Raw genomic sequence first — 23,248 nt, 5'->3', positions numbered from 1 at the left:
GCAGCTGAGAATGAATACATGGAAGGCAAGTTATCAAATATTATTCTATTTAATTAAATTGCTTCCACCTCACTTGCAGCCACACTCTTTCTGCACCCAGCACAGTAGAGCCACTCTTTAGAAAAAGTAAGTCAAGCCATCTTTGAATGGTTTTCCATCCCTCAGTCTTCCCTTTTCTTGCCAAACCTGAGCACAGACTTTCGGACAGGGAAGCTAAAATGCAGTGCTGCCTAGCAACAGCCAGGGACTTTCCATGGCAGTCTCTCCTCATCCTCCCTCTGGAGACCTCCACGTCACAAGCCAACCACGAGATGCAGCAACTCATTAACTCCTATTTACACAGACACAAGGCAGAGCTGAAATAACATTTATTTGGCTTGCAGTAGCCTAAAGCAGGAGAAACGGCCTATAAAGAAAGGTGACATATTCAATTTAGTAACCCTGGGATCATTCCTAACTACTACACCAATGTGAAAGTGCAGTTTTATTTCCTCAAGCTATTGTCTGGGAGTTACGACAATGAGCAGAGCAGAGATTTGTCAAAGGTCATGGAGGATTTTAGTAGCAGAGCTGAGAATAAAACCATAGGAGATGGTTTCCAAAACTTTCTTCCACCTGCAGAAAATGAAATGGAAGAAGAGGCAGTGTCCCTATTTCAATTAAAAAGTCCTTCCTGCTGGTCTCTGACAGAACTGCTAGCATCAGAGCTGAAAAATACAGCTTGGAAACACTATTATTTGCATGAAGGGAAGTTTATTTTGCTATCTATTGTGACTTCTACTAAAAGGAGGAAATGGTATGACTAAGGAAATGTTAAAGCCTTTTTGAGGACACAAGAGTTATGCCTCGCTCTAAAAGCAAAGCTAAATTGAAACGCTTCAGGGTTAACCCTCCAGAAAGCAGCAGAATCAGTTCAGCTCAAGAACCCGCCCACCAATCTCACCTCCTGCTCATAACCCAGAGACTCTCTCAGTCCTGAGCCTGGATTCAAATGAGAGTTGCAGGGACTGGAAGAACAGAATCACATATTAACTGAATGAAATGTAATGAACCCCTGATCTGCCACACGTGTGGCTCTGCCGCACATCACTGCCACATCAAAATACCCCCATCAGAGCAGAAATGAGCCACTAGCCCTGCTTCTCTTGGAGCACAGCTCTCAAATCCAGCCTTGCTGCAGGAAATACCTCCAAGTGCTTAAGCAGCAGTGCTCCAAGTCCTCCAACACTGACTTGAGCAGTTCTGAACTAACCCAGAAGGAAATGGTGAATTCCTGCATTTGCTTATGCACAAAAGCCACCACAGAGCTATTCTATACAAACTGCACCACCCAGATGACTGGAATATATATTAACAATCAAAATACAGGCATTCTTAATGCAAGATCACTCTAGGAATACTGATATCCCCAGGATTAATGCATTTATGTCACACTGCTGCAACAGTTCAAAACAGTTCAAAAGTATTTAAAACTCCGTCAACACACAGTTTAAAGACAGGCATCACAACTTAATTTTCAAATGTTTAAGAGTTTGAACAAACTCAAACCAGCATACAATGTAAAATATTTTACAATAACAGATATTAATAAACACTTTTCATCATACATCTGCTTTTTATATACACAATTCTGGTTCTAGAATAGTTTCATTTTCACTACCTCCACAAAACAGAACAACTCTTTTGTCCATTAGTGTTGTGGGGGGCAGGGTGTAAATTGATATTTATTTTATTATCTGGTCACAGTTTTAAACTTAGGCGTCTGTCCAGGGTTGGACACAGTTTAACTGCTACTGGTTTCCTCAGACTAGTTTAGCCTGAGGAAAAACAAGCAAAAGAGCACAGGAACTCTCAGTTTCTCAACATAACCCATCAGCTAATGACACACTTCATCAAATGCTACATACTTATATACAACTTGTTACAATATAAGAATATTGCAGGGATTTTCACTTGCTTAATGAAAGAGATTTTCAAAGTTAAAAAAAAAAATCTGTATTCAGTAACTGTGCTTTAATTTGACTCAAAGACCAAACTTTCCAAAGAACATCAAGCAGGCCAGAAGTCTGCCTTTCTTTAGTTTTGCTAATGACCCTTCACAGGACAAGTGCACTTTAAAGGTATGGACATTTCTGTTTCTCGTTAACATCTTAAGGCTCTTGACAGGATACAAAGTTTAAACAGTCCAAATTTTCAGAAAAAGCCTCCTCAGCTCCATTACCCCTGTTTTACTTCTATGCTGTTAACCCTACCAGCCAGCTTCCCAGTTGTCCAGAGTCTTCCAGGAACAAGGCAGACCAAGCTTGAAAGTCTAGCACAGAAACAAACAAACCCATGATGTTGCTTGCTGTGTTTGCTTTGTTCAAACAAAAAAAAAAAAAAAAAAAAAAAAAAAAGACCAAAGAAGAAACAGTACAGTGTGAGGAGAAATTGCACTCTAACCCACAGCAGAGGGCTGATGAAAAGGGAAAAACCATGCCCAGTGATGCAATGTGCACAGAGAACATCGCCTCACAGCAAGGCAGGGAGGCAGCTGCATGGCCCATTAAGCTGAGGACTGCAGGGGCCTCAATAAGAAAGTCTTGGGATAGCGAGGTGAAGCGGATGCTGGTGCAGAGGCAATGCTTACATGTGAGCTCCAGCCTGACACCAATCCCATTACACCCAGCGAGCCAGCCAGGGAAGCACAGCCCTGTGGCCCTTTTTCCTGCCCTGGGAAGGCATTGCAGAGCAAAGAGCCTGCCTCATCTCCTTTCCTAGCAGCCCTCAGCGCCAGGTTTGGGCCAGCAGGAACAGCTTTACCCTGCTGCTGCAAGCCTGTCCCCTACCCCAGCACTGCTGGGCGGGGAGAGCTGCAGAGGGTTAAGGCAGGGGCAGGGGTGCAGCTGCAGCGCAGTGGGCAGATGAGGTCAGGGTGCCGCACAAAGTGGCCATTGTGCAGCACACTGTGGCTGTAGGCTTCTGCTTGACCGGGCCCCACCTCCGTCCCACGGCGTGGCACCGGGACAGCACCGGGGCCGCAGGCCCGCAGCTGCTCCCCGGCAGAACGGGCAGGCACACGCCGGCAAACCAGCGGCAGCCTCCCCCTGCTGCTGAAGAACAGCGATCCAGCAAGGCCCTCTCGAGAGCACAGGCTGAATTAAAGCAGGGGGACCGGCTACCCACAAAGGCAGTGCTTACACAGGCCAGATGTGAAAGCCCAGCACAGCCCCACTTCAGTAGCAAGGCCCAACACAACAGCTCCGTGCACCTTCAGGCTTAAACATCACAGCCCCGTGCCCACTGCTTTAGAGACATCCTCCACCCAGGAGAGCAGTGCCTCATGCCCGCGTGGCAGGGCACAAGGGAGGAGGGCCGTGGCTCCTGTCCTTTGGCCAACACAGAGATGAGTTTTCTGCAAGGAACAAAGCCAGGTCTGCTGTCCCAATGAGTTTAGGAGAATAACAGGAGAAAAAAAAAAAAAAAAAAAAAAAAAAAAAAAAAAAAAAAAAAAAAAAAAAAAATCTACTTTGTAGGTTGATTTTGGACTGGGTTTTTTAATTCCTTGGCACTGAGAAGTGTTGCTAGGACATGGGCATCACCTCTTAGCCCTGCAGTGCAAAAACCGTACAGAAAAAACAGTAAAGTGACAGGCTCCTCCTTGCTGCTTTTCAGCTGAAGAAGCTCCAGCTGACACCAACCCCCATCCAGGCTCAGGCTCCCAGGCAGACATGACTTAAATTGGCAGACAAACCAGAGGGCCAAGCTTTCCCAGCAGGCACCTGAGGGTAACTCTGCATTTGCATCACTGGGGATGCCCGGTGCCAGGGGATCACCCACTGTCTGGGCCCAGGGGTGCAAAGCATCCATGTGCCAGACACAAACACAAGCTCCCTGCCCAGCCCCTGAAGCAGCACAGCAACAGGAAGGCTATAGTTCAGGCATAGCTTTAAATTACAATTATCATTAGTCACAGTCTCCAGATTTCTCCATCAGAAGTTAAATGGCCTCACAGCATTTTAAAATACAGGCCAACTCAAATGGTTTGGCCAACAGTCCCCTCCTACAAAAACAAACCCTAGCATCCAAACACTAAGCTGTGGTGATAGTGTGGAACATCGTGAAAAGCCTCTTAACTCTTTTGAAAGTCATTTCTAGTTAAATATTCTGTTGAATTAGTCATTCATGCTTTTTTTGCCACATTTATCCTCAGTCCATCAGAAGCCCCTTCTAAACATCAACATACCTGGTCTCTTAACAATGTCATAAAGAGCTCCCATCTCCACCTAGATGGGAGTCCCAGTTACCCAGGCATCATCCTCTGCCAGCAAGGGCCAAAAATCCTCAGCCTCCATATAGTGCAAACACTGACAACTTAGTGTATCTGGACAAGGCAGCAGAGGAAATGCTGATTATTAAGTGATCATTGAGAACAACTCCCAGTTAAAAAAAAAAAGTCAGGCAAGGCCTTATAAAAAAAGATGTATTGCAAGGACTTGCACTTGGCAAACAGTGGCCCATGAAAACCAAAACAAATGAATTCCTGTGGTCACCAAAATCCTTTCCAGCAGGGTTATCATTAATCACCTCATTTCGTGCACTACTGGAAAGGGCTCAGCTATCACTGCTGAAGAGAAATGAGCGAGAGCCTACAGCAAATACAAACTGGCAGAACAGCAAGTTAGTCTGACCAGTAACTGCCCTCTAATTAAGCAAAACCCAGTTGCACTGCAGCCCCAGAAAGGCGATGTGCAAGTGACCACTGCAGAGTGGCACCAGGCTCCTGGCCTGGTCAATGCCTGCTACAGAAGAGAGTGAGCTAAGTCTGGCCAGCAAGGTCTGCCGCCTGGCAGAACTTCTGAATTCTCACTATTCCCAAGGCCCAGAGAACAGATAAAATTATTCAAATTTCAGGCTGCTTTTTGAAGTTTTCCCTGCATATCACACTAGAGCCACAGCTAACAAACACAGCTACCTACTCACACAGCTGTGGTCTAAGCAAACAGACTGTCTGCCTGCCTGTAGGTGACTGGTTTTCTACTGCCTCTCTGTCTTCTTTGTGGCACACAGTTATCAGATACACTCTGTACCTGTACAGAAGCCCTGTCCCTTTCGGAACAGATAAAACAGGCTGTATTTGCCCTGGCACTTTTACCACTAGCCCTTTGATTGGAATTTGGGGATGGAGGAAGCAAACACTATCCACGGAGCATCTCTGGCGTAGCAGCCGCTTTCCCTGCTGGTCTGGCAGAGTCTTGAGTCTGCTGATCTGCAGGGTACATCAGATGGTTCATCTATTCACTCCATGCCAACCCCAAATCCCTCACTGAGTTTTCTTTGAGGCCTGGAAAAAACCCAAAGCTCCACTTGTGCAGGAAATAGACCTGATCAAAAACTCCAGCACCTGTGGAGTAACAAAAACGTAAAGAAAGGAGAGGATTCATTAATTCCCTATCACTCATCTGCACATGCCAAAGCTACCAAAGTTCAAATGTTGGGCTTGCCCCTCCTGCTCACTAGAGTCTGTGGAGGAGGAGGGGTGCAAAGGGACTGGGGGGGGGGGGGGGGGGGGTGTCTAGTTTCACAGCTGGCAGGCATGGTAGCAGCTCCTGAGAAAAAGCTTACAAATCTTTTAATTCAGTAAGGCCAACGTGACTGTTTCCTCCCTTCCTTTCTGGCCTTGGCTCCAAAGTTGTCCACAGGGAATGTCCAGTCTAGTCTAACATATCATCTGATGTCTCTATAGTTTATCTCACTTCTAACTGAGGCCTTGGCTTGGACATGACTCCAAAGCCCTCCCTCCCCACAGACTTTTCAAACAGAGCTAAGCAGAAGGCACACTGCCTCCTGCAGCTTTGTCCCACTCCCCTCACCACTGCTGCTGCAGCACATGGGAGATGGCAGTGCTGGGGGCTTGAAACAAGCAGTCCCAGACTCTTCCACCCTTTGCTGTTTAAATGCTGTCCCCAAGTGCCCTAAGGAGGGGTTAAGACATCAGCACAAGTCAGGCAATACAGTAAACACAGTTCCCCTTTAAACAGGGAGATGCAGAGAGCTCTGAAAATCACACAGCTGCATACCCTGGGAAAGAAGAAGAAAAACTGAAATAACTGAAAGGTACCAACTCTTGTCAGCTGTGACATTACAGGGACATGGAGAGGAAGAGAATCCACAGATAGCTGCTCCAAACCCAGAGGACACAGGGATAAAAGTGCATGCCTTTAAGCTATCCTTGGGTAGCTGAAAAAACTACAAGACATTCCAAATGCTCTGTGCATGCCACAGGGCCTCTTGCACACCAGCCACAAAGTGAACAGCCAAGCATACAGAATACCAGATTTCCAGAAGAGACTGCATGCTCACACAGGTTTGCCACATGAAAGGATAGATGTGTGTGTGGATGGTGAAAGGAAAAAAACAGGCCAAAACAACCAGCTCAGAATGGTTTCAATTCTAAATTTTTAAGCCAATTTCTTCCTGGTTTTGAAACAACTAGAACATTTTAGATGTTCATATTAAGTATTTATGTTTAAAAGTAGAAACTCTTAGACTTAAATGCTTGTTTGTCAGTCCAAAACCCTGCCCCAAAGTTAGTACAAGGAACTTTTCAGGAGGTGTAAAACCCACACAAAATCTACCTAATCCACCACAGAAAATATCCAGTAGAGATCAGTGGGTTTCCTGTGAGGAGAACCTGGAATATGTACCTATTAATGAGATTTTTAGCCAGAGGATTTGACTTAGTGGAGCTTCTCAAAAATAGGGCAACATGAGATATACACATTGCACTAAATGAATAAAGGATTTGTCAATGGCCTGGATCTTCACAACAGGAACCTCAAAAGGTGGCTCTGAATTGCCTCCCACACTCTCCAGCTGAGTGCAAATGACATTACCCTGTGGGAACCCTTGCCTTGGGTTCATCTGGTGCTGCTGGGAGCACTCACAAGTGGAACTTTAAGCAGAAAACACATAAGGTCACATCTTCAGATGAGAACTTGGATTTATGGACAGCAGGAAAACTGAAAAAGCCAAATGCAGACTGACTATATAAACAGCTTTGGAAAGCCAAAACAAGCCTGTCTTACAGAAGCAAACATCCCAAGCCACAGGGCTTGCTCAGGCTCTGAGCACAGGGCAACAGAGTTCCTCTTCTTCTCCTTGAAAGACACACACATGTATCATGTCTGCACTGACCTGCAAAATACTTGAGCATATTCTCCTTTCACTATGTCTGTTGGGGAAATCTCATGTGCTTGCACAAGCACATGAAAATAAACAAATACTAAATTAGAAATTGGAAACCAGAAGATGATTAACAAACCTGAGATAGCATTTTTGCCTACAGACATCCATGTAGTGGGAGTAGTACAACACCAACCAACACAGAGAGAAATGATGACATAAGCCAACCGTTCCCACATTCCCCACCCAATCACCTACTTGTTCCCCTGCTCTTCTTCCCTGCTGAACCTCACACACTAGTGCTGTGAGGTTCAATAGGGAAGAAGAGCATGCTGAAGCAGCTAGGCAGCTAATAGCATAAAGGCCTCTTACTCCAGGGAGCTAATCCATTTATGCAGAACATAACTAATGACTGCACTTGGAGATTGCTCTCCCATGCCCACATGCAGCAGGGCCTGCCCACACGTGCCTCACAGCACAACGCCACACAGCACACAGGGTCTTGCTCAGGTGGTGCCTGAGTGTTGAAACTTAGAACTTGTGATGGGGTTTGACCTACCAACAGTGAAAGGGCTGGCCTAGGCCTGTACCCATGTGAACAACCTGCAAATATTCCAGAGGAGCCAGTATCTCTCGCCTGGGGCACTGTCCTTCCTCTTAAGTAGGCATATATCTCCCTTCAGTGCTGCTGATCAGTACTTGCAGATTCTGATACCATTTTGCATCCTTTCATTCACATCCTCAACAGTGCACATGGCTTCAGATGGTGTAAGGCTGGTCCAGGGAACCATCTCCAGTGCAAGAAACAATACAACCAATCCAGCAATCAGTGTTTCTCCCCTGGACACTCCAATGAGCTGAGTGAGCTTCAGCATCTCTACTTGCCCATGGGTATCAGCCCAGGATACACATTACTCCTGCAACTTTTTGAAACTCCCATATGTGAGGGTAGTGAGGCACCATCAGAGCCAGAAGCAGATCATTGCCCTTCTGAACAGGTGTTAGCAGAGCACAGCAACCCTCAGAGCTGTGCATGAATGAAGTATTTGTTGGAGAACTGCTGTCCTCAAGCATGCCACTCCATTGTCTGCATCAAGATCCACTTTCCAAATAGTTAGAAATAAACCATCAACTCAATAGCTTGCAAGATCGTATCAGAGCCTGTATAACACATGTCAGTATTCATAACACATGCATGCATGATATGATTTGTGCATCAGTTTTAATGCACAAATCATATCAGTTTTTCCTTCTTTCAGCTCAGGATTTCAGCCCATCTCATGCTTACAAAACAGTCATGCCCTAGGACTAAGAGTGCTCCTTCACTCACCACACTGCAGAAGGACAAAAGTACAGATTAACACATTCAAAAGTGATCAGAATGTCTCAAGACCAAGTTCATTAGGATCCTCTGTAGAGAGAAAGGTTGGTAACAAAAGCAGAAGTTTACATCCAATTATATTAATAGTTTTGAGGGTGTTTGAATGATTTTAATGCTTGCATCTGGAAAGCAAATGAACCAGTGCCTCAGGTCAGTACAGAGTTTCATACAGTGGACTGAGCAACACAGACAAGTCTCACCGTTGAAGCAGTAGTTACAGCTGTTTTCTACCTCTAACCCTACCAGCAGCCCCATCATGAGATAGCAATCTGGCTTTTTTTCAGCTTCTTGTGGTTATACCTTTCATTCAGCCCTACTGCTTAGCACAACTGCCCACAGTAAGAGTGCAAAATGCAAACAGGACAAACCAGCACAGCAAAATCACCTTTCACATTTCTTGTAGCAGTCAGGCTTGAATAGAACATTGGTGTACCATGAAAGAGAAGAGATAAGAATGCTAGAATAGTTGTACTGTAAGTCTTTCTGCTTAGAAAATATTTTCCAAGAGCACCACTTTCAGTGCTCATAATTGCACTCATTCCGCTAACAATAATTTGAAACTAAAAGGGTTGGTTATGTTATTCAGAGGAAAACAAGAAATTATATTAAGTTGAAAATTAGTTAAAAGCTTGACTGGATAACACACCAAATTCAGTACTACAATGAAAACAAACATACCATGAACTCACTGTGCTATTTCCACCAGAGCTCTGAACAAAGCACTGCAACTTAAAGACTCACTTTAAAGAATGATCAATATACAGTCTTATCATCCAGTCAGGTACACCATGTTCTTGTGTGAGGTCTGTCTGTCTTTCTGGCACATACAGCAAACAGTAGCTGTAACAAACTTTCCTGAAAAAACTCAGGGCATTCCCTGACCTATGGTTGCTCTCCCAGCTGCAAATCACATCACCTGAAACATAAGGAACAGGTTTACAGAAGTGAGAAAAATCAGACATCTGACTAGCTCCATTTTAGAGATATTTCTACCTGTATTAGGAATTACAGAGATCAACTAGATTTGAAATTTGGAAAATTATTTTTTTAAAACTGTTTCTTGTTTCTTAACCATAACATGCCCACATACCATCATGGCAGATTGGCCTCTGAAGTCACAGGCAAGAGAGGGAGTTTCTAAAGCCTCCATAGGTAGACAATTTTTATTTTGTTTAAAATAATTTTGTTTTGCTGTCAAAAAGAGCATGCTTACAATAAGACTGCAAAGTAACTTGCAAAGCATTTTAGGGGTTTATCCTTTATGCAGCAGATCAACCTGATTTTTTCATAATTAAACATGTGAAGGTGAAATTATAGCTTGCAAGCGTATGCCAGGATTTTAAAACACAAGCATGTTTTTGAATTAAAAATACAGCCTTTCCTAGTATAGACATGACCACAGACTTCATTTACATTAAGTTCCTAACACTCTAGACAAAGCTCAGTTTTACAAATTCATTCCTATGAAAACTGCTTTGCATAAGCAGTTAAAGTCCAGCAGGAAACCAAAAAGGTTGTTTGCAATGAGGAAAACCAGCAAGTTTCAGAGGGTTTCTCTTAACTGTCTTCATTTGTGTTTCAATTTACCTATGGCCCCCAGGACACCTATGTTTTTGAAATCTTTAATTTAGAAAAAGTGTTGTTACATGTTTTTTTGGCTTGAAGAGGGAGTGTTTGTCTCTCCCTTATTGGTCAGCATTTCTTCAAAACAAATTGCAGCTCAATGAGAAGTGTATCTGGGCTCACAGCTCTGGAAAAGGGCAGGGAGTTTTACAAGGCAATTTGCTCTGGTTTAACTCAGTCTCCATCTACATGAGAAGTAGATGCCTCTATTGAGTGCCTCCCCCCTGTGAGATGAGCTGTGGACCAATGCCCAAAACTCCCATTGACATCAACAGGCTGAAAGAAAGCGCGAGCAGAGCCCAGCAGTGCGGTTCTCATGTGAGCCAACAATGGAGAGGTTATTCAGAGCTAAGGCAGAAAATCAGAGCTAAACCCCAGCCCACGCCAAGGACAGCTGTGTTGTTGACAGCCAGGCTGGCTATTCTACCACTCCAAAGCTTGTCTCAAATACAGCATTTCCCAGAGTGTTTACTCTAGTCACGGGCTTGGCCTTAAAAGCTCAGCCAGCTTCTGCCTATTGAGCAGTAATGGCTGCTGCGTTTTCAAGACTCAGACATGCTCTGGACAAGCTGCTTGCTCTCCATGTGTGGTGACAAACTGGAGCACAAACACCCAATATCAATAGTTAATCGGCACCATCACATGACTGCTCTGTTGCTGCTGTTACCACTCATACTACCACTCCCCTCCTTCCTTCTCGCTCATGGGCAGTGCCCCATGGGAGACTGCTGGGTGCAGAGCACACCCGTGTCACCTCTCAGACACCAGTGCCACGCCGTGATGGGCAAGGAAGGTGTTCTGGTTCACAGATACAGCACTAAGCAATGCCAGGGAAAAACTAAGGAAAACCAAGCTCTTGTTTTCTATTCCTTGCTACCGTCTCTTCTGTACAGTGCTTTGAACAACTCTATAACCATCTGAATTCTAAGCAACAGCAGCCCCTGTTATCTTGTAGCTGCTGAATTCTAAGAGAATTCAACACTTAGTGGTGGTAAAGTAGGAACAAAGGAAAAAAACTTAATCATCTCTACTGCTTATTTCAGTTTCTTAACCTATACAACAAAGTCAGAAAATCAAGCAGAAAACAGCCACCACCATCAGATGCCCTCTGGACTATATGAGGAATAACCAGATTGGTTCTAAATAGCCATTCACCCTCTCCAGTTTCCTCAAGCCACTTCACTGGCCCTCCAAAGAACCAAACGGTAAGGCTCTCTCCTTTTCAGAGGTCACTACCACAAGCAAAAGATGCAACTTATTACATCTAAAGAGCGATCTGCTCACTCGCAGACCAAATACGACTTGGGCAGTGACAGCATATGGTGGAGCCGCCTGCACACTCCTTCTCTCCCCAGGCAAGGATGAGATATTTGTATCACAGTGAGCCACAAGCTGAGGGAGGAGGGGGCAGGGAGAGGTATCTGGCCAACTCAACAGCCACACTGGGACAACCCAGGCAGCCCCTCTAGTGCAGACACAGCAAGGCTGGGGGAGGTGAGGACAATCCAGTGCTACTGCAGAAGAGGAGAGTACTGCAGAGAAAGCCCTGACCTTCGCTTCCAAGCAGCATCTCCAAGCTGGTGTTTTTGAAACATATACACAGGTCACAGCAAAACTTTTTAATCTGTCAGGCTCTTGAGATTACTTGGGCTGAACTCAGGAACTGGGAAATAACATGCCAACATTATCCTCCTACACAGTACTGTATAAAAACAAGAAAGAAAATATCCTTCAGAAAACCTTATTTGAAAAGGACCAGAAGTCAACACACAAGAGACAGAACAGTGATATGCTGCAGAATGGCCACCCTTGGGGATCCAATCCAGCACCCACTCTGTGACTGCTGCTCACTCCACAAATCAATCACATTTTAACCAGTTGTGTTGTTGCAGCACTTAGGAGCTCTCGGTTTTGCTGAGTGATGTTTCCTGTGGCTAGCTGGCAGCTCACCATAAAACACAGCTAGCAGATATGGGAGGCTGGGCTCTTCCTTCTATTAGTTCTGTAGGAACTATTACATGTGGTGCTTTGAAAGCAAAATGCTAGAGGTCAAAACCCCAGCCTTGTCCATTCACATGCAGAACTTCTGGCAGATGCTTCCAATGGAAGTGTTTTACCTCCTTCCCAATTTGCTCCTCCCAGGCCTACCTAACCATCAGAGTCAAACCAAGAGTTCAAGTCCTACACAGCATCACCCAGGACTTCTCCCCAAGTCACATCCCAAGGCCACATGCCAGTGATGCCCATATGCCCATTTGATCTCCTTTCTTTGGACTGCAGCCAAAGACTCAGCTCTAGTTTAATACCTTCTTTCCAGGCTTTAGAGCTTTGAGGAAAAAAAAGAAGGACAGCAGGGTTGGGAAGGTAGCCAGCAAGCCTGCCAATCTAAATGATAAGCCCTTGGCTTGAACTTCAGGCTCATAATTTTCTGCCACTTCTGCCAGGTGCTATTATTGTCCCTTTGGGAATCTTAATGTAACAAAAATAGTCTCTTCCAGATCTGTCTCTGCCATTCTTAACCTTCCTATTCCACAGATCACTGCTGCTTCTCAGACTTCAGCCACATCAAATTTCCTTCCCTCATCTTCCTTTTGCTCAACTAAGCTCTCTGGTGTTACCCAAATGACCCTGACCAACCAACCAACCTAATTCCTGCTCTTTCATGATTTGCAGTAGCACCTCAAGGAACCACATTTCAGATGTCTCAGCATATGTTCTAGCTACTGGCTCACCCTCCCTTGGTAGTCCAGATGGATATATTCACCAGCACACAAGCTTCCAGAGCTTCCAGAAAAAGGCAGCAAAATTACACAGCCACATACCCCAGGAAAGAGAGACTGATAAGTACTTCCAGACAGCAGGTCATTTGTCCATCTCCCTCTTGAACTGTTGTCCCTTTGCACGTTACAAAAATGGAACAAAATTGCACTGAGATAAAACAAGGAAGGAAAACATCAAGGGAGAAGAACAGAAGCATTTGGCTCTAGGAATGGACTACACATTCTGTGCCAGGGCTCATACAACAGTGGAAGAGGTGCAAAGAGGGGCATGTGCTCAGAATGAAAATCTGCTAGTAGCACACCTGAAAGGTGAACACAGTATCAACAGATGCCATGGGGCAAGGCAGAACAGGAGTGGACTTCCACTAAAATTAATTCTGTATTTCAACAACGCACAGAGAACACAGATCCTCTTGGAGAAGCTGTTGATATACAGGCTGTATAACTTCCAGAGGGCCTCTCCAACCTCAACCATTCTGTAAGAATGCTCTAATCTCTGGTACACTGGTTGATGCCCAGAATTTAGGACTAGGACATCCTGCCTGCCTTGCCTTTGGCATTTACAAGCTGGCAGCAAGATGAACCCTACTGTCAGTGAAAAGACAACACAGTCAATTTACTTGTCTCTTCCGGAAGGAAATCATTATGCTTTTTAAGAAGCAGCTAAGCCAAGTTGTACATGGGTTACTCCTCTCTTACATTCCGATTCACCCAGCTGCAGCTGCACACAGGCACTTCCTAATGTTTTTGCATAATGTTTAGATAACCATCCAGGGAACACTTATGAGACACAGAGACAGAGGTATCTGCTGCATGGTAGAGTCATAATCACCTCCTTGGGGCTAGGTGGAGTTCCTCATGATTTCCCCTGCTATTGAGTCTCACTCCACCTCCCAGACAGCACACTTTTCTCCCCAGCACTGTCAGACTATCAGTGTCTGATGTCAGCAAACTGAACATCAGCTAGCCAGCACTGAGCCAGTCTTTACAACACAGATCAAACCACCCGAGAACATCCCCCCAGCTCTTCCAAAGATGCAAAGAACAAGACACCTGTACCATGCCCATCTCCCACTCATATGGTACATGTCTAGAGTCCCAGAGCCTCCCACCATGGAACTGCATCCTCACAGGCAAGCAGACCAGACAATATCATCGATCATGTTCAGCCCCAAATTTCCTCATGCTAGGACTGCCTTGCAGCAGCCACACATAACATTTGTTTTCTGGCCACTTCAGTGCCAAACACTGTCAGGGTTGAGACCAGCACTTCTGTGCTGGAAGAACAGCTGCTGCAGCATATTTCTCGGAGTGAAAAATTAAAGCAAAATTGCAGGGGGTTACCAGAAGCAGAATTTCTCATTCTCTACTGATGCAACCAGTTTCTGCAACACTTTCTTTACTATGTTGCTTCAACAAGCCCACAGACAAAGAACTGCTACGGCCCAACTTCCCACACCTGAGAGACAAATTCTGGTACTGGGCCCCTTAAGAATTGGTGTAAGCCACTATGCCCAGCACAGGCCCCTGAACTCCACTCAGTCATTCTGGAGAGTGAGGCCCAGGGCAGAGACTGTGCTGAAACTACCACCAGAACCAGCAGAAGATTTTCTGGCACCCTCTCACCACAGAGAGAAGCTCAGATGGGCAAACAGATGGTAACAATTCTGAAAAGGCCTGGATTCCAATGGGAGGCCAAGAGGTGAAAAGGACTCACAAGCTCACACGTGGAAGCTATCTGGAAGCTATTTGTCAAGACCTGGAGAGACAGGCAAGGGCAAAACCCAGCTGTGCTAAGGATATGGAAATATCACCCTGGAGCCATTAGCAGCCCAAAGCCCAGACCCCAGTGCACCAGGGTCACACACTGGGTCCTTGGTCACGTGTGGCCAGTGGTGTTCTGCAGCCTCTGTGCAACCAGTATTGACTCAGAGGACATTTTCAGTGCTGATCACCCCACCAATAATCAGTCCAACCAAAATGCGAATATTGAAACATAGCAGAAGGAAGATGGTCTTGATATTACACAGTTAAACCCAAATTAGGATTCTCATCAGGCACTTTATCCACGCCATTCCAGTGTCAAGTCAAGATGAAGATCCACTCATCACCACTAAAGGGGGTGCAGACACTGCAATGAACAATCCAAATGTTAGCCTAGGATGCGTTTTTCTCTTCTCAGATAGCCTTTTTCATGCTAGCATCTCATTGCGTTTTAAAGAAGGCACTAAGCCTCCAAAAAGAAAATGGTATCAGCACTCTGTAGAAGAAGCCAAATAAAGAGCAGCTGAGATCACTTGGCTTGTTCAGCCTGAAGAAGAGGAGACTGAAAGGACACCTCATTACAGTCTAGAACTTCCTTATGAGGGGAAGCAGGGGGGCAGGCACTGCTCTCTTCTCCATGGTGACCAGTGACCAGATCCAAGGAAATGGCCTGAAACTGTGTCAGGGGAGGTTTGGGTTGGATATAAGAAAAGGTTCTTCACCCAGAGGGTAGCTCGGCACTCTAAGAGGCTCTCTAGGTTAGTGGCCATGGCACCAACCCTGCCAAGGTTCAAAAAGCATTTGGACAACACTCTCAGGCACATGGTGTGATTCTTGGTGCTGTCCTGTGCAGGGCCAGGATTTGAACTTGTGGTTTGTTTCCAACTCAAGATATGCTATGAATTTCTGATTCTGTCTATACAAGCAGGCAAACCACAGCAGAAAGGTTTCATGTCTTGCTCAGACCTATCTAATCACTTTGCAACGTACCTGGAAACATACCCATGTACCCATCCTCTTTGCCTTGTACTTCAAAATTATGCTTTCTGTATCAGGCACCTTCCCACACAAAGAATTTGGATTGCTTGTTGTGCTACCCCAAAGCGGTTTTCCCTCCAAGAGATCTCTCTGCCTGCAAATACTACACTCTGACTTCACAAGCTTCTTTAAGTAGATTTCAAAGGTGTTCCTGGCAGTCCCACTGAATAGCACAGGAGGATCCTTTACTTCCTCTCTGTTTACACAACATGCCAAGAGCAATTAGTCCCCTGGGAATGAGCTCAGCAGCTCCAAGAAGTCTTTGTGACACCCTAGACTTCCTTATGCCTCAGGTGAACCTGGTGCCTTCATCTTGAACCCAAGGATATCCCTGCTCTCCCTGACTTTGTGCTCTCAGCATTGCCAAAAAAGTCAGATATGCTAAAGTGGTAGCAGCCATGCAGGGTGACAGCAGGCTTCATTAAATAGCAAGTGGCTGGCAGCAGGGCCTGCATGCAATGATGTGTCTGTCCAGGGACCATGATCAAGGGGTGCTGGGAGAGGGCATTCACTGCAGCAAAGCGAGTGTCTGCACAAGCCAGGGCATTTCTGCCCAATTAAGGGAAAGAATAGAAGTCTTCTGAGCTAATTTTCTACTCCTTTGGACAAGTGAAGAGAAAAGCATGCATTGAAATATCGTCACTCAGCCTCAACAGAGAGACACTGGGTGGCCAGCTGACCAGCCAGGGTGGGAAATACATCTGCCAACAGTCCAAACTCATGTCTGGGACATAGAAGGGCTGAATTACTGTACCCTGTGAAGCTGGAAAGGCATAGCCTGGCATCTAACCAAAACAAGGCTTTTTAAACCTGCTCCTCGTACAGCCTTCCCTGCTGCAGGAGGCATGGATGATGGAGATTTCCATTTATTCACAGGCCAAGAAAGGACAGCAATTCCCCGACTTCTTTAAAGCACTCTGACTGCCCCCAACCCACTTGTCTCCCAAATTTGCTCCCCTTTTTTATCAAAGGGCACCAAATCACTGGAATACAGGGAGGCATTTGGACACCACTTGCCACTGACCCATGGGAAGAAGCAGAATCTTCTTAAACATCCCAACACAGATCCATTCTACACCACAACCTTCTGGACCAACATTCCATCACCATCCAACATAAACAGAATTTGATGCAAAGCATTTGGCATCTCTTCATCCACCCTTGAGTTACCCATACCACATCACACCCTCAAAGTGTCTTCTTGTCTCACAGCACATTTGCTTCAGGCACGAATTCATCTTGCCTGATACTCTTTGTCTTCTGTCAGCCGCACAGAGCTGCAGGGATGAGAAGTAAGGCTCAGGGATAAGAGTGAAAGCCACATCTGCTGCTCAAAAAAAAATGTCTAGCTGATAAACTTTTCAGCTGTGCTCTCATGGGCATGCATATGATGGAAGGATAAGAATCACAAAGCAAGAAAAGCTTGATGTTTGAAGCCCAGATGAAGCCTTCGAGTAGCCTGTTTAATATTAACATTCCTCATATGCATCATTTACCTGACTAAGAAACACAGGATGCCACACACCACCCAGGCAGTTAAGAGCCATTTTTGTTGGAAAATGGAAACAGACTAAAATACAAACACCCTGGTCCCATTTTATAAGTGGGGAATGGGGGCCCTGAATGATTTTCATAGGAGAAATAAGTACAGGTAGAAAGCAAAGACTCATCATAAAGCTTCAACATGTTACTGGCTGAACGTTAACCAATTCAAACTACAAAAATAATACAAATGACCAAATAAAATATTCAGGCTACATCTCACTGTGCATGTGTGTGTCACGTCATGTTGTGCCCTCAGTACACTTTCTGTCAAATTAAAGCCACCAGCTGACTATCCTTTCTATATAACATGGATTCCACAACCATGGAATATTAATGACATCACAGTAAAAATGTTATTTTAAAAACACACTGCCATCTCCCCTCCAGGTTTCAACTTCTTTTGCAAAAATCTTTGCCACAATTAATCCAGAAGTGTAGAGAGCAAATAGACAAGGAAGCCAATAATTCTCGCAAGGTTTCCCCCCCCCGCAAAAAAAACCAGCAGTTTGGAAAGCTCATTTAAATTAGCCCCTAACCTTTATCAATACACTTCTCAAGACAGTGCTGAAAGATGCTTAAGGGAGAGCAGGCAGATGCTATGCCTGGCATCCAAATCAGAGAAATCACCTGGGCCAAAAGAAACATTTTCCCATTTACTTATGTGCATTCTGAAAAAATAGATGGCTGGGCACAGGCTTAGCAGCTTTCTTCTTCTCTCGTAAGGATGTGAGACTAATTAAAGTCTGTCAGTATCAGTAGAAGATTTGGGTGATGTGAAATGCAAGACTGGGCCTTTTGAATGTTCTGTGAGCAGAAACTTGGCTAGAAGGTTGAAAAGGGGGTGAGGAAAACCGTACTGAAAGCACAAGTCTCTGCATTATGTATTCATGGGATGTATGCTGCCAGCAGGACTGAGAAAAACCAACAACATAATAGGGAAACAGAAATCTCACTTTTAGGGTTCTTGGAAAATAAACGCATAGTCCTTTCTTTTAGTGGGTCCATCTTGTAGGGTTAAAGGAATTGTTGCAAGCAAGGTTAAAACTAGTACGTCCAACAAACCAGAGGCAGTGAAATTCTTTCCTAATGAGAGGAAATTCACAACTGAAAATAATTGTTTTTAACTTACTGCAACATACCAGGGCCAGCAGATGTCTGCAGATACCCTTTTAAACTGACACTACACCAGAGCAAATAGAAAAATAATGGAGACATGAAATACTAACTCTACAGCAAGGCCTTTTGAAAGAGAGGCGCCAGATGGGAAATGCACAGGGCAGCCTGCCCCATTTCCCAGGCTCTGCAGAGACAAGGCAGACTTCTAGCATTTCCATGCCTCAGTCCCAGGCCAAATTAAAGTCCTGAAAAATCAAGAGTAACTGCATCTAGAGCAAACTGTAAGCAGTTTGTACAGTGTTAAGAAGGTAAACAAGCACTCCTTTACATCACTATAGAACTCCTAGGAGGCATGAAGAGATCTAGGCCCAAGGAGGTCAACAAGTGTGGAAATTCCTATCATCATCACGTCGACAACCACTTTCACCAAAGGCTCTTTTTATACATGCTAAGCAATTAATTTATTTTGGAGTAAGTGACATAGGTCAGATCATGGAAGCAGTGATAACTCGATGAAAGCAAATGCCAGTGATTTTGTTTCTGTGCCATGCAATGAACTGGACAGTACGAGTGCTGCCTTCCTCCTGGGGTAGCAAGAGAGCAGCCCAAGCAGAGCAGGAACCAAGAAGCAGTGCCTTTACCTCTCAGGAGGGGTATCTACACTTACCCCAATTTTATCCTAGAGACACAGCAGAAGTACCCTGAAGGTGTGCCCCTGAAGACAAGACCACAAGAAGCAGCCCTATGAATTTACTGATTCTCGCCTCAATAACCCTATTCTGTCTTTGCTTACCACGCCTTTTTCTCAAGCAATGCTGCTTTCCTCACATGAAGTTCTGCCTTACCTGCTGCATTTTTTCCAGGTCAAGGCTGGGCCTGCTGACCTTATCCCCATATCCCTGTCGATGTCTCTTACAAGGCATGACTTGCTCAAGGCCCGCCCCAACGCTTGTGAAGATTAAAGATCCGGAGGCCGGGCTGCGCACCAGGGGCTGGAGTCTCTTGGGAGGGGAGGCACTGAACAGCACGGGGCTCGGGCTGGCCTGGAGGCCATCGCCCTGCTCTGCCACGGGCCGGAAGGACATGGCGCACAAGTTCTTCACTTCTTCATCACTGGAGGAGGTGTTGTTGCCGTCGCTGCAGCAGGTGAGCCGGCTGACCTGGGACCACTTCCGCTTCTCCGCGGCAAACTCTCGGTTGATGCGCTCCAGCTCCTCTTCCGAGCTGTGGCGGTCAAGGCTGGCATGGAAGAGGGCCCGAACCTTGCAGCATTGGCTCTCCTGGTTCTGGAGCTGGTTGGTGGCCAGAGGAGTCAGGGTACAATTCCGTCTTCTCTCTAGAGGGAGGAGGAGATTGAGAAGTGGCAGAGCAGATCTGCGTCCCACAGCCTATATAAAATGGGCGTGTTTTCTCCTGACCTGCTGCTTTCATCTCCTCCCAAGTAAACTTCTGAGCTGTTTCTCCACCTTCTCTTTCCCAGATGAAACACCCTCCAGCTGAATGCTTCCCTTTGCAAGTTTCCAGACTTTTTTCAGACCAGACTGCTAAATGCCATCCCCTTTCAAACCATCACTTGGAAGTCTAGCTCCAGAGAAAGAACACAGATCTGTCACCCACCTCACCTCCTCAAGGTGGAGACAAGCCTACAAATGTATTGCTAGGCACTTGCCTCTAACCAAAAACATGAACTTCTAGTTACCAGTTCTCAGGGCAGAAGAGCCAAGTAAGTTACACTACCTTAAGTGTCACCTTTATGGCTCAAATAAATGAGATCTGGTTTCTGGAAATCAAAGTCCTCTGTTACAAGACTTGTCACACAAGAGAGCCTGTCTTCAGGCACAAGCTAGGCATGCTTTATCTCTTCTGCTGATGTCTTTTTATGCTAAGCATATGGAACAGGGATTTGAATTCTAACAGGATATGTCCTGTGGTCAGGAACTGAACTTCTGCTTCCTCTGCATAAGAATCTGGTTCAGCCTGGGCACAGGGCACACACTAACAGCAAACTTAGTGTAATTTAAGAGATGCATTTACTACAGATTTCACCTGCAGTTCTAAGCAACTTCATATCAAGACCAAAAACAACAGCAGAGCACCTGTATCATCTCTATCAAAGACTCTCACTAGATGCAAGAATAGGGCTGCACAATACCAACAGTCTAGGAGGAAGGGAGAGAGATGATCAAATAATGAGTCCAGGGGAATTAATAAACTGAAGGTTAAAACTCAAAATAGCAAGGATGAGGAAACCCAGAACAAAGATGACACAAGTGCAAAAGCACGGAATAGAAGATAAATTTTTAGTCCCAGCTCTCCTGCTGGCACAATTGTGGACCATCTCTGCCCCATGTCTCCAGCACTGGGACTTTAACACATAGATAACAATGTCTATTTCTGGTGGTAAAAATGCAACTGCAGCATCTGATAATACCAGCCTCTCCCTGTGAGGTCCCAAATACTTCAAAGGTGACTGATTTAATGCATCTGATTGTGGTACATTGGGGACTGAAAAGGAGGCACTTGCAAGAGCACGAGTGAAAAGAAAAACTGACTTCAGCCGTAGTATCCCGGGATCCTTCTATCTTCATCCCTTTACCTCTGTCGATCTGAGCAAGTTCCTGGTTCTCTCCCTCAGAGTCATCGCTGTCCTCATCACTTGGGGGATAGGAGATCTAGGAGGGGACAAGGAGAAAGAAAAGGCTTCATCATGAACACTGAATATTGCTGCCCAAGCCACTTCCCCCACCATCCCCCTCTCATATCCTGGAGGCATCCACCTCACCTAACCACACACGCCCAGCCATAGCACCTTCCTGTATACACATCCTCTATCCCAGCCCAAATCTCCCATCATATCTTCACACAACACATGGACTACTGCTGTTTCCACCACACTGCCCTGCCAGATCTTTCCCAAGTACAAAATATCCTGCCTTTCACTTCCCAGACATGTAGCTTACAACCATCATGGCCTACCACATCCACATCACGTGGATAACTGAATCTCCAAAATCTCCACTGCCGAGATAAAGACACATCCTGTCAACAGCACTTGCAAGGCACCCACAAATGGAAGTGGCACGTTAGCTTTAGCCATCCTGTGTATGTACCCACACTTCCCCCTTGAAGTTCACACACAATCCACCACAGAACAGACTCACCTTGCTTTCCTACAGGACAGCCCTGAAGTATTTAATAGAAATAAAAGAAACATGATTTCACAGAAACACAGACAATACTGTTAAGCTGTCCCCTCCAAGATATAATTTACAGTACCACTGAACACCTTTGAATGCTCCAAGATTAACAATTCACATATTTTGTCAATGTCAAGACTTTTCAGGAACATCTGCTCTGTGTCAGCCAATGGACTTCAAGCCACTTACTCCCTCAAAAGATGTCTAACACTGAACAAACCTGGTAGCTGAGAGGATTTAGAGGTCTGAAACCAAGCTTTTATAGGTCAGATAGATTACACTGCTTCTGAGTTTCCTATACAGAGGAAATCCCACCTACCTTGTTACTAAAGTGACTTTTGTTCAGCCGCATAGAGCCTACCTGGAAGTTATTAGATCAAACCACTGAGCTACACAGCTTAGTATGTGTCTCTGGCAGCAGCCAAAACCAAGTGAGTCAAAGGAAAATGCAATACTTAAAAGAAACCTTTATAAGAAACAGTTCTGGAATAACATGATCATGGCAAGATGAACTTCATTATTTCTTACAACTTTTTATTCAGAATAACAAACATGGCCATCATTCTTAGCTGCCTCAAAATACTTGCTGACAACAGAATCTAATGGCAGTACATTTCAAAAGGTTACATGCCATTTCCATTTTACACCTTTGATGCGCTGTGCTTGACTTTTACGAAGAGGGGGCAAGCATGCAGTCATTACACTGATTTGGACCCATTTTACCTCCACCACCCTGGGGAGATGTCTTTGTAGTGTTTCAGCCACCCAAAGACACAAAAGAGCAGCTAAACTTACCTAGGTGTCTATGAAAGACACACTGCTGATGCAGAGAAATAGTAATAGTTGAGGAATTCTGACTGATACTGAATTTGACAGCTATTAAATCAACACACCTATTTTGTGACCATCCTCCAGGATTGTGTTTGTGGCATTTTGTTCCCCTCAAAAGCATGTTGACACCTTTTTTCCCCCCTCCTCCTTTAAAGCTACCTTTCACCCTTCTGTATTTACATTGCCCTTTGAGAAATCAAAATATATTTTCCTTCCTTGCTAGTCTTTAAACTATGTTCTCAACTGTCAAAAGATGAATCAGGCAAGTCAGATTGCAGATTTATCCCCGGTGCAGATATTCCTGAAGTAAACGGAGGACATTGTTTTTCCTTCTACAACTACAATTTTCTTGTATGTGTTCACACACATGCATCATTTAATAAAGGCAGCTGGCACTGAGGAACACTGCCAAACACAGAGACTTCTAGTTGTCCCCAGAGCAGGTATAATACCTTGTTTGTACCATGGTAGTTCACAGAGGGGACAGCTGACACTGAGGTGCCATTGTGTAGCTGCTGTACAGACAGACAGAGGTCCTGTCTCTGTTATAAAAGCTAAGGCTCCCTTTCTAACTCGAGAGGTACTGACCTTAGTCTGTGCCTCATTCCCACATAAAAACCTTTCATTTGGACACGGCAGGGTTTTCAGGGAGGTTTAGCAGCTCTGCGTGGGAAACCTAGCAGCTTCAGTTTCTGTACAATGTGAATGTCAATATATGGCATGGCACTGCTTCAAAAAAAAAAAACCAATGACATCTAGCACATGCAGGTCAAACAGCTACTGCACAATATCACTGGCTTGAGATGCTT

General features: G+C 45.1%; 1 protein-coding gene across 3 annotated transcripts in view; it reads right to left on the bottom strand.

Moving 5' to 3' along the window:
- Positions 1 to 23,248, bottom strand: part of LOC121358799 — a 60,384-nt gene that overhangs the window by 19,978 nt on the left and 17,158 nt on the right. For all 3 annotated transcript variants that reach the window (XM_041477263.1, XM_041477264.1, XM_041477265.1), the window contains exons 2-3: positions 21,008 to 21,083; positions 19,257 to 19,747 (exon numbers count right to left, since the gene is read on the bottom strand). In XM_041477263.1, coding sequence (XP_041333197.1) covers positions 19,257 to 19,747; positions 21,008 to 21,083 — 567 coding nt within the window. The remainder of the gene's footprint in view (positions 1 to 19,256; positions 19,748 to 21,007; positions 21,084 to 23,248) is intronic.

This window comes from Pyrgilauda ruficollis, unplaced genomic scaffold (assembly GCF_017590135.1).
Source record: "Pyrgilauda ruficollis isolate IOZ18807 unplaced genomic scaffold, ASM1759013v1 scaffold4, whole genome shotgun sequence".
In the NCBI taxonomy this organism is placed as follows: Eukaryota; Metazoa; Chordata; class Aves; order Passeriformes; family Passeridae; genus Pyrgilauda; species Pyrgilauda ruficollis.
This window is presented reverse-complemented; position numbering and strand designations above follow the sequence as displayed.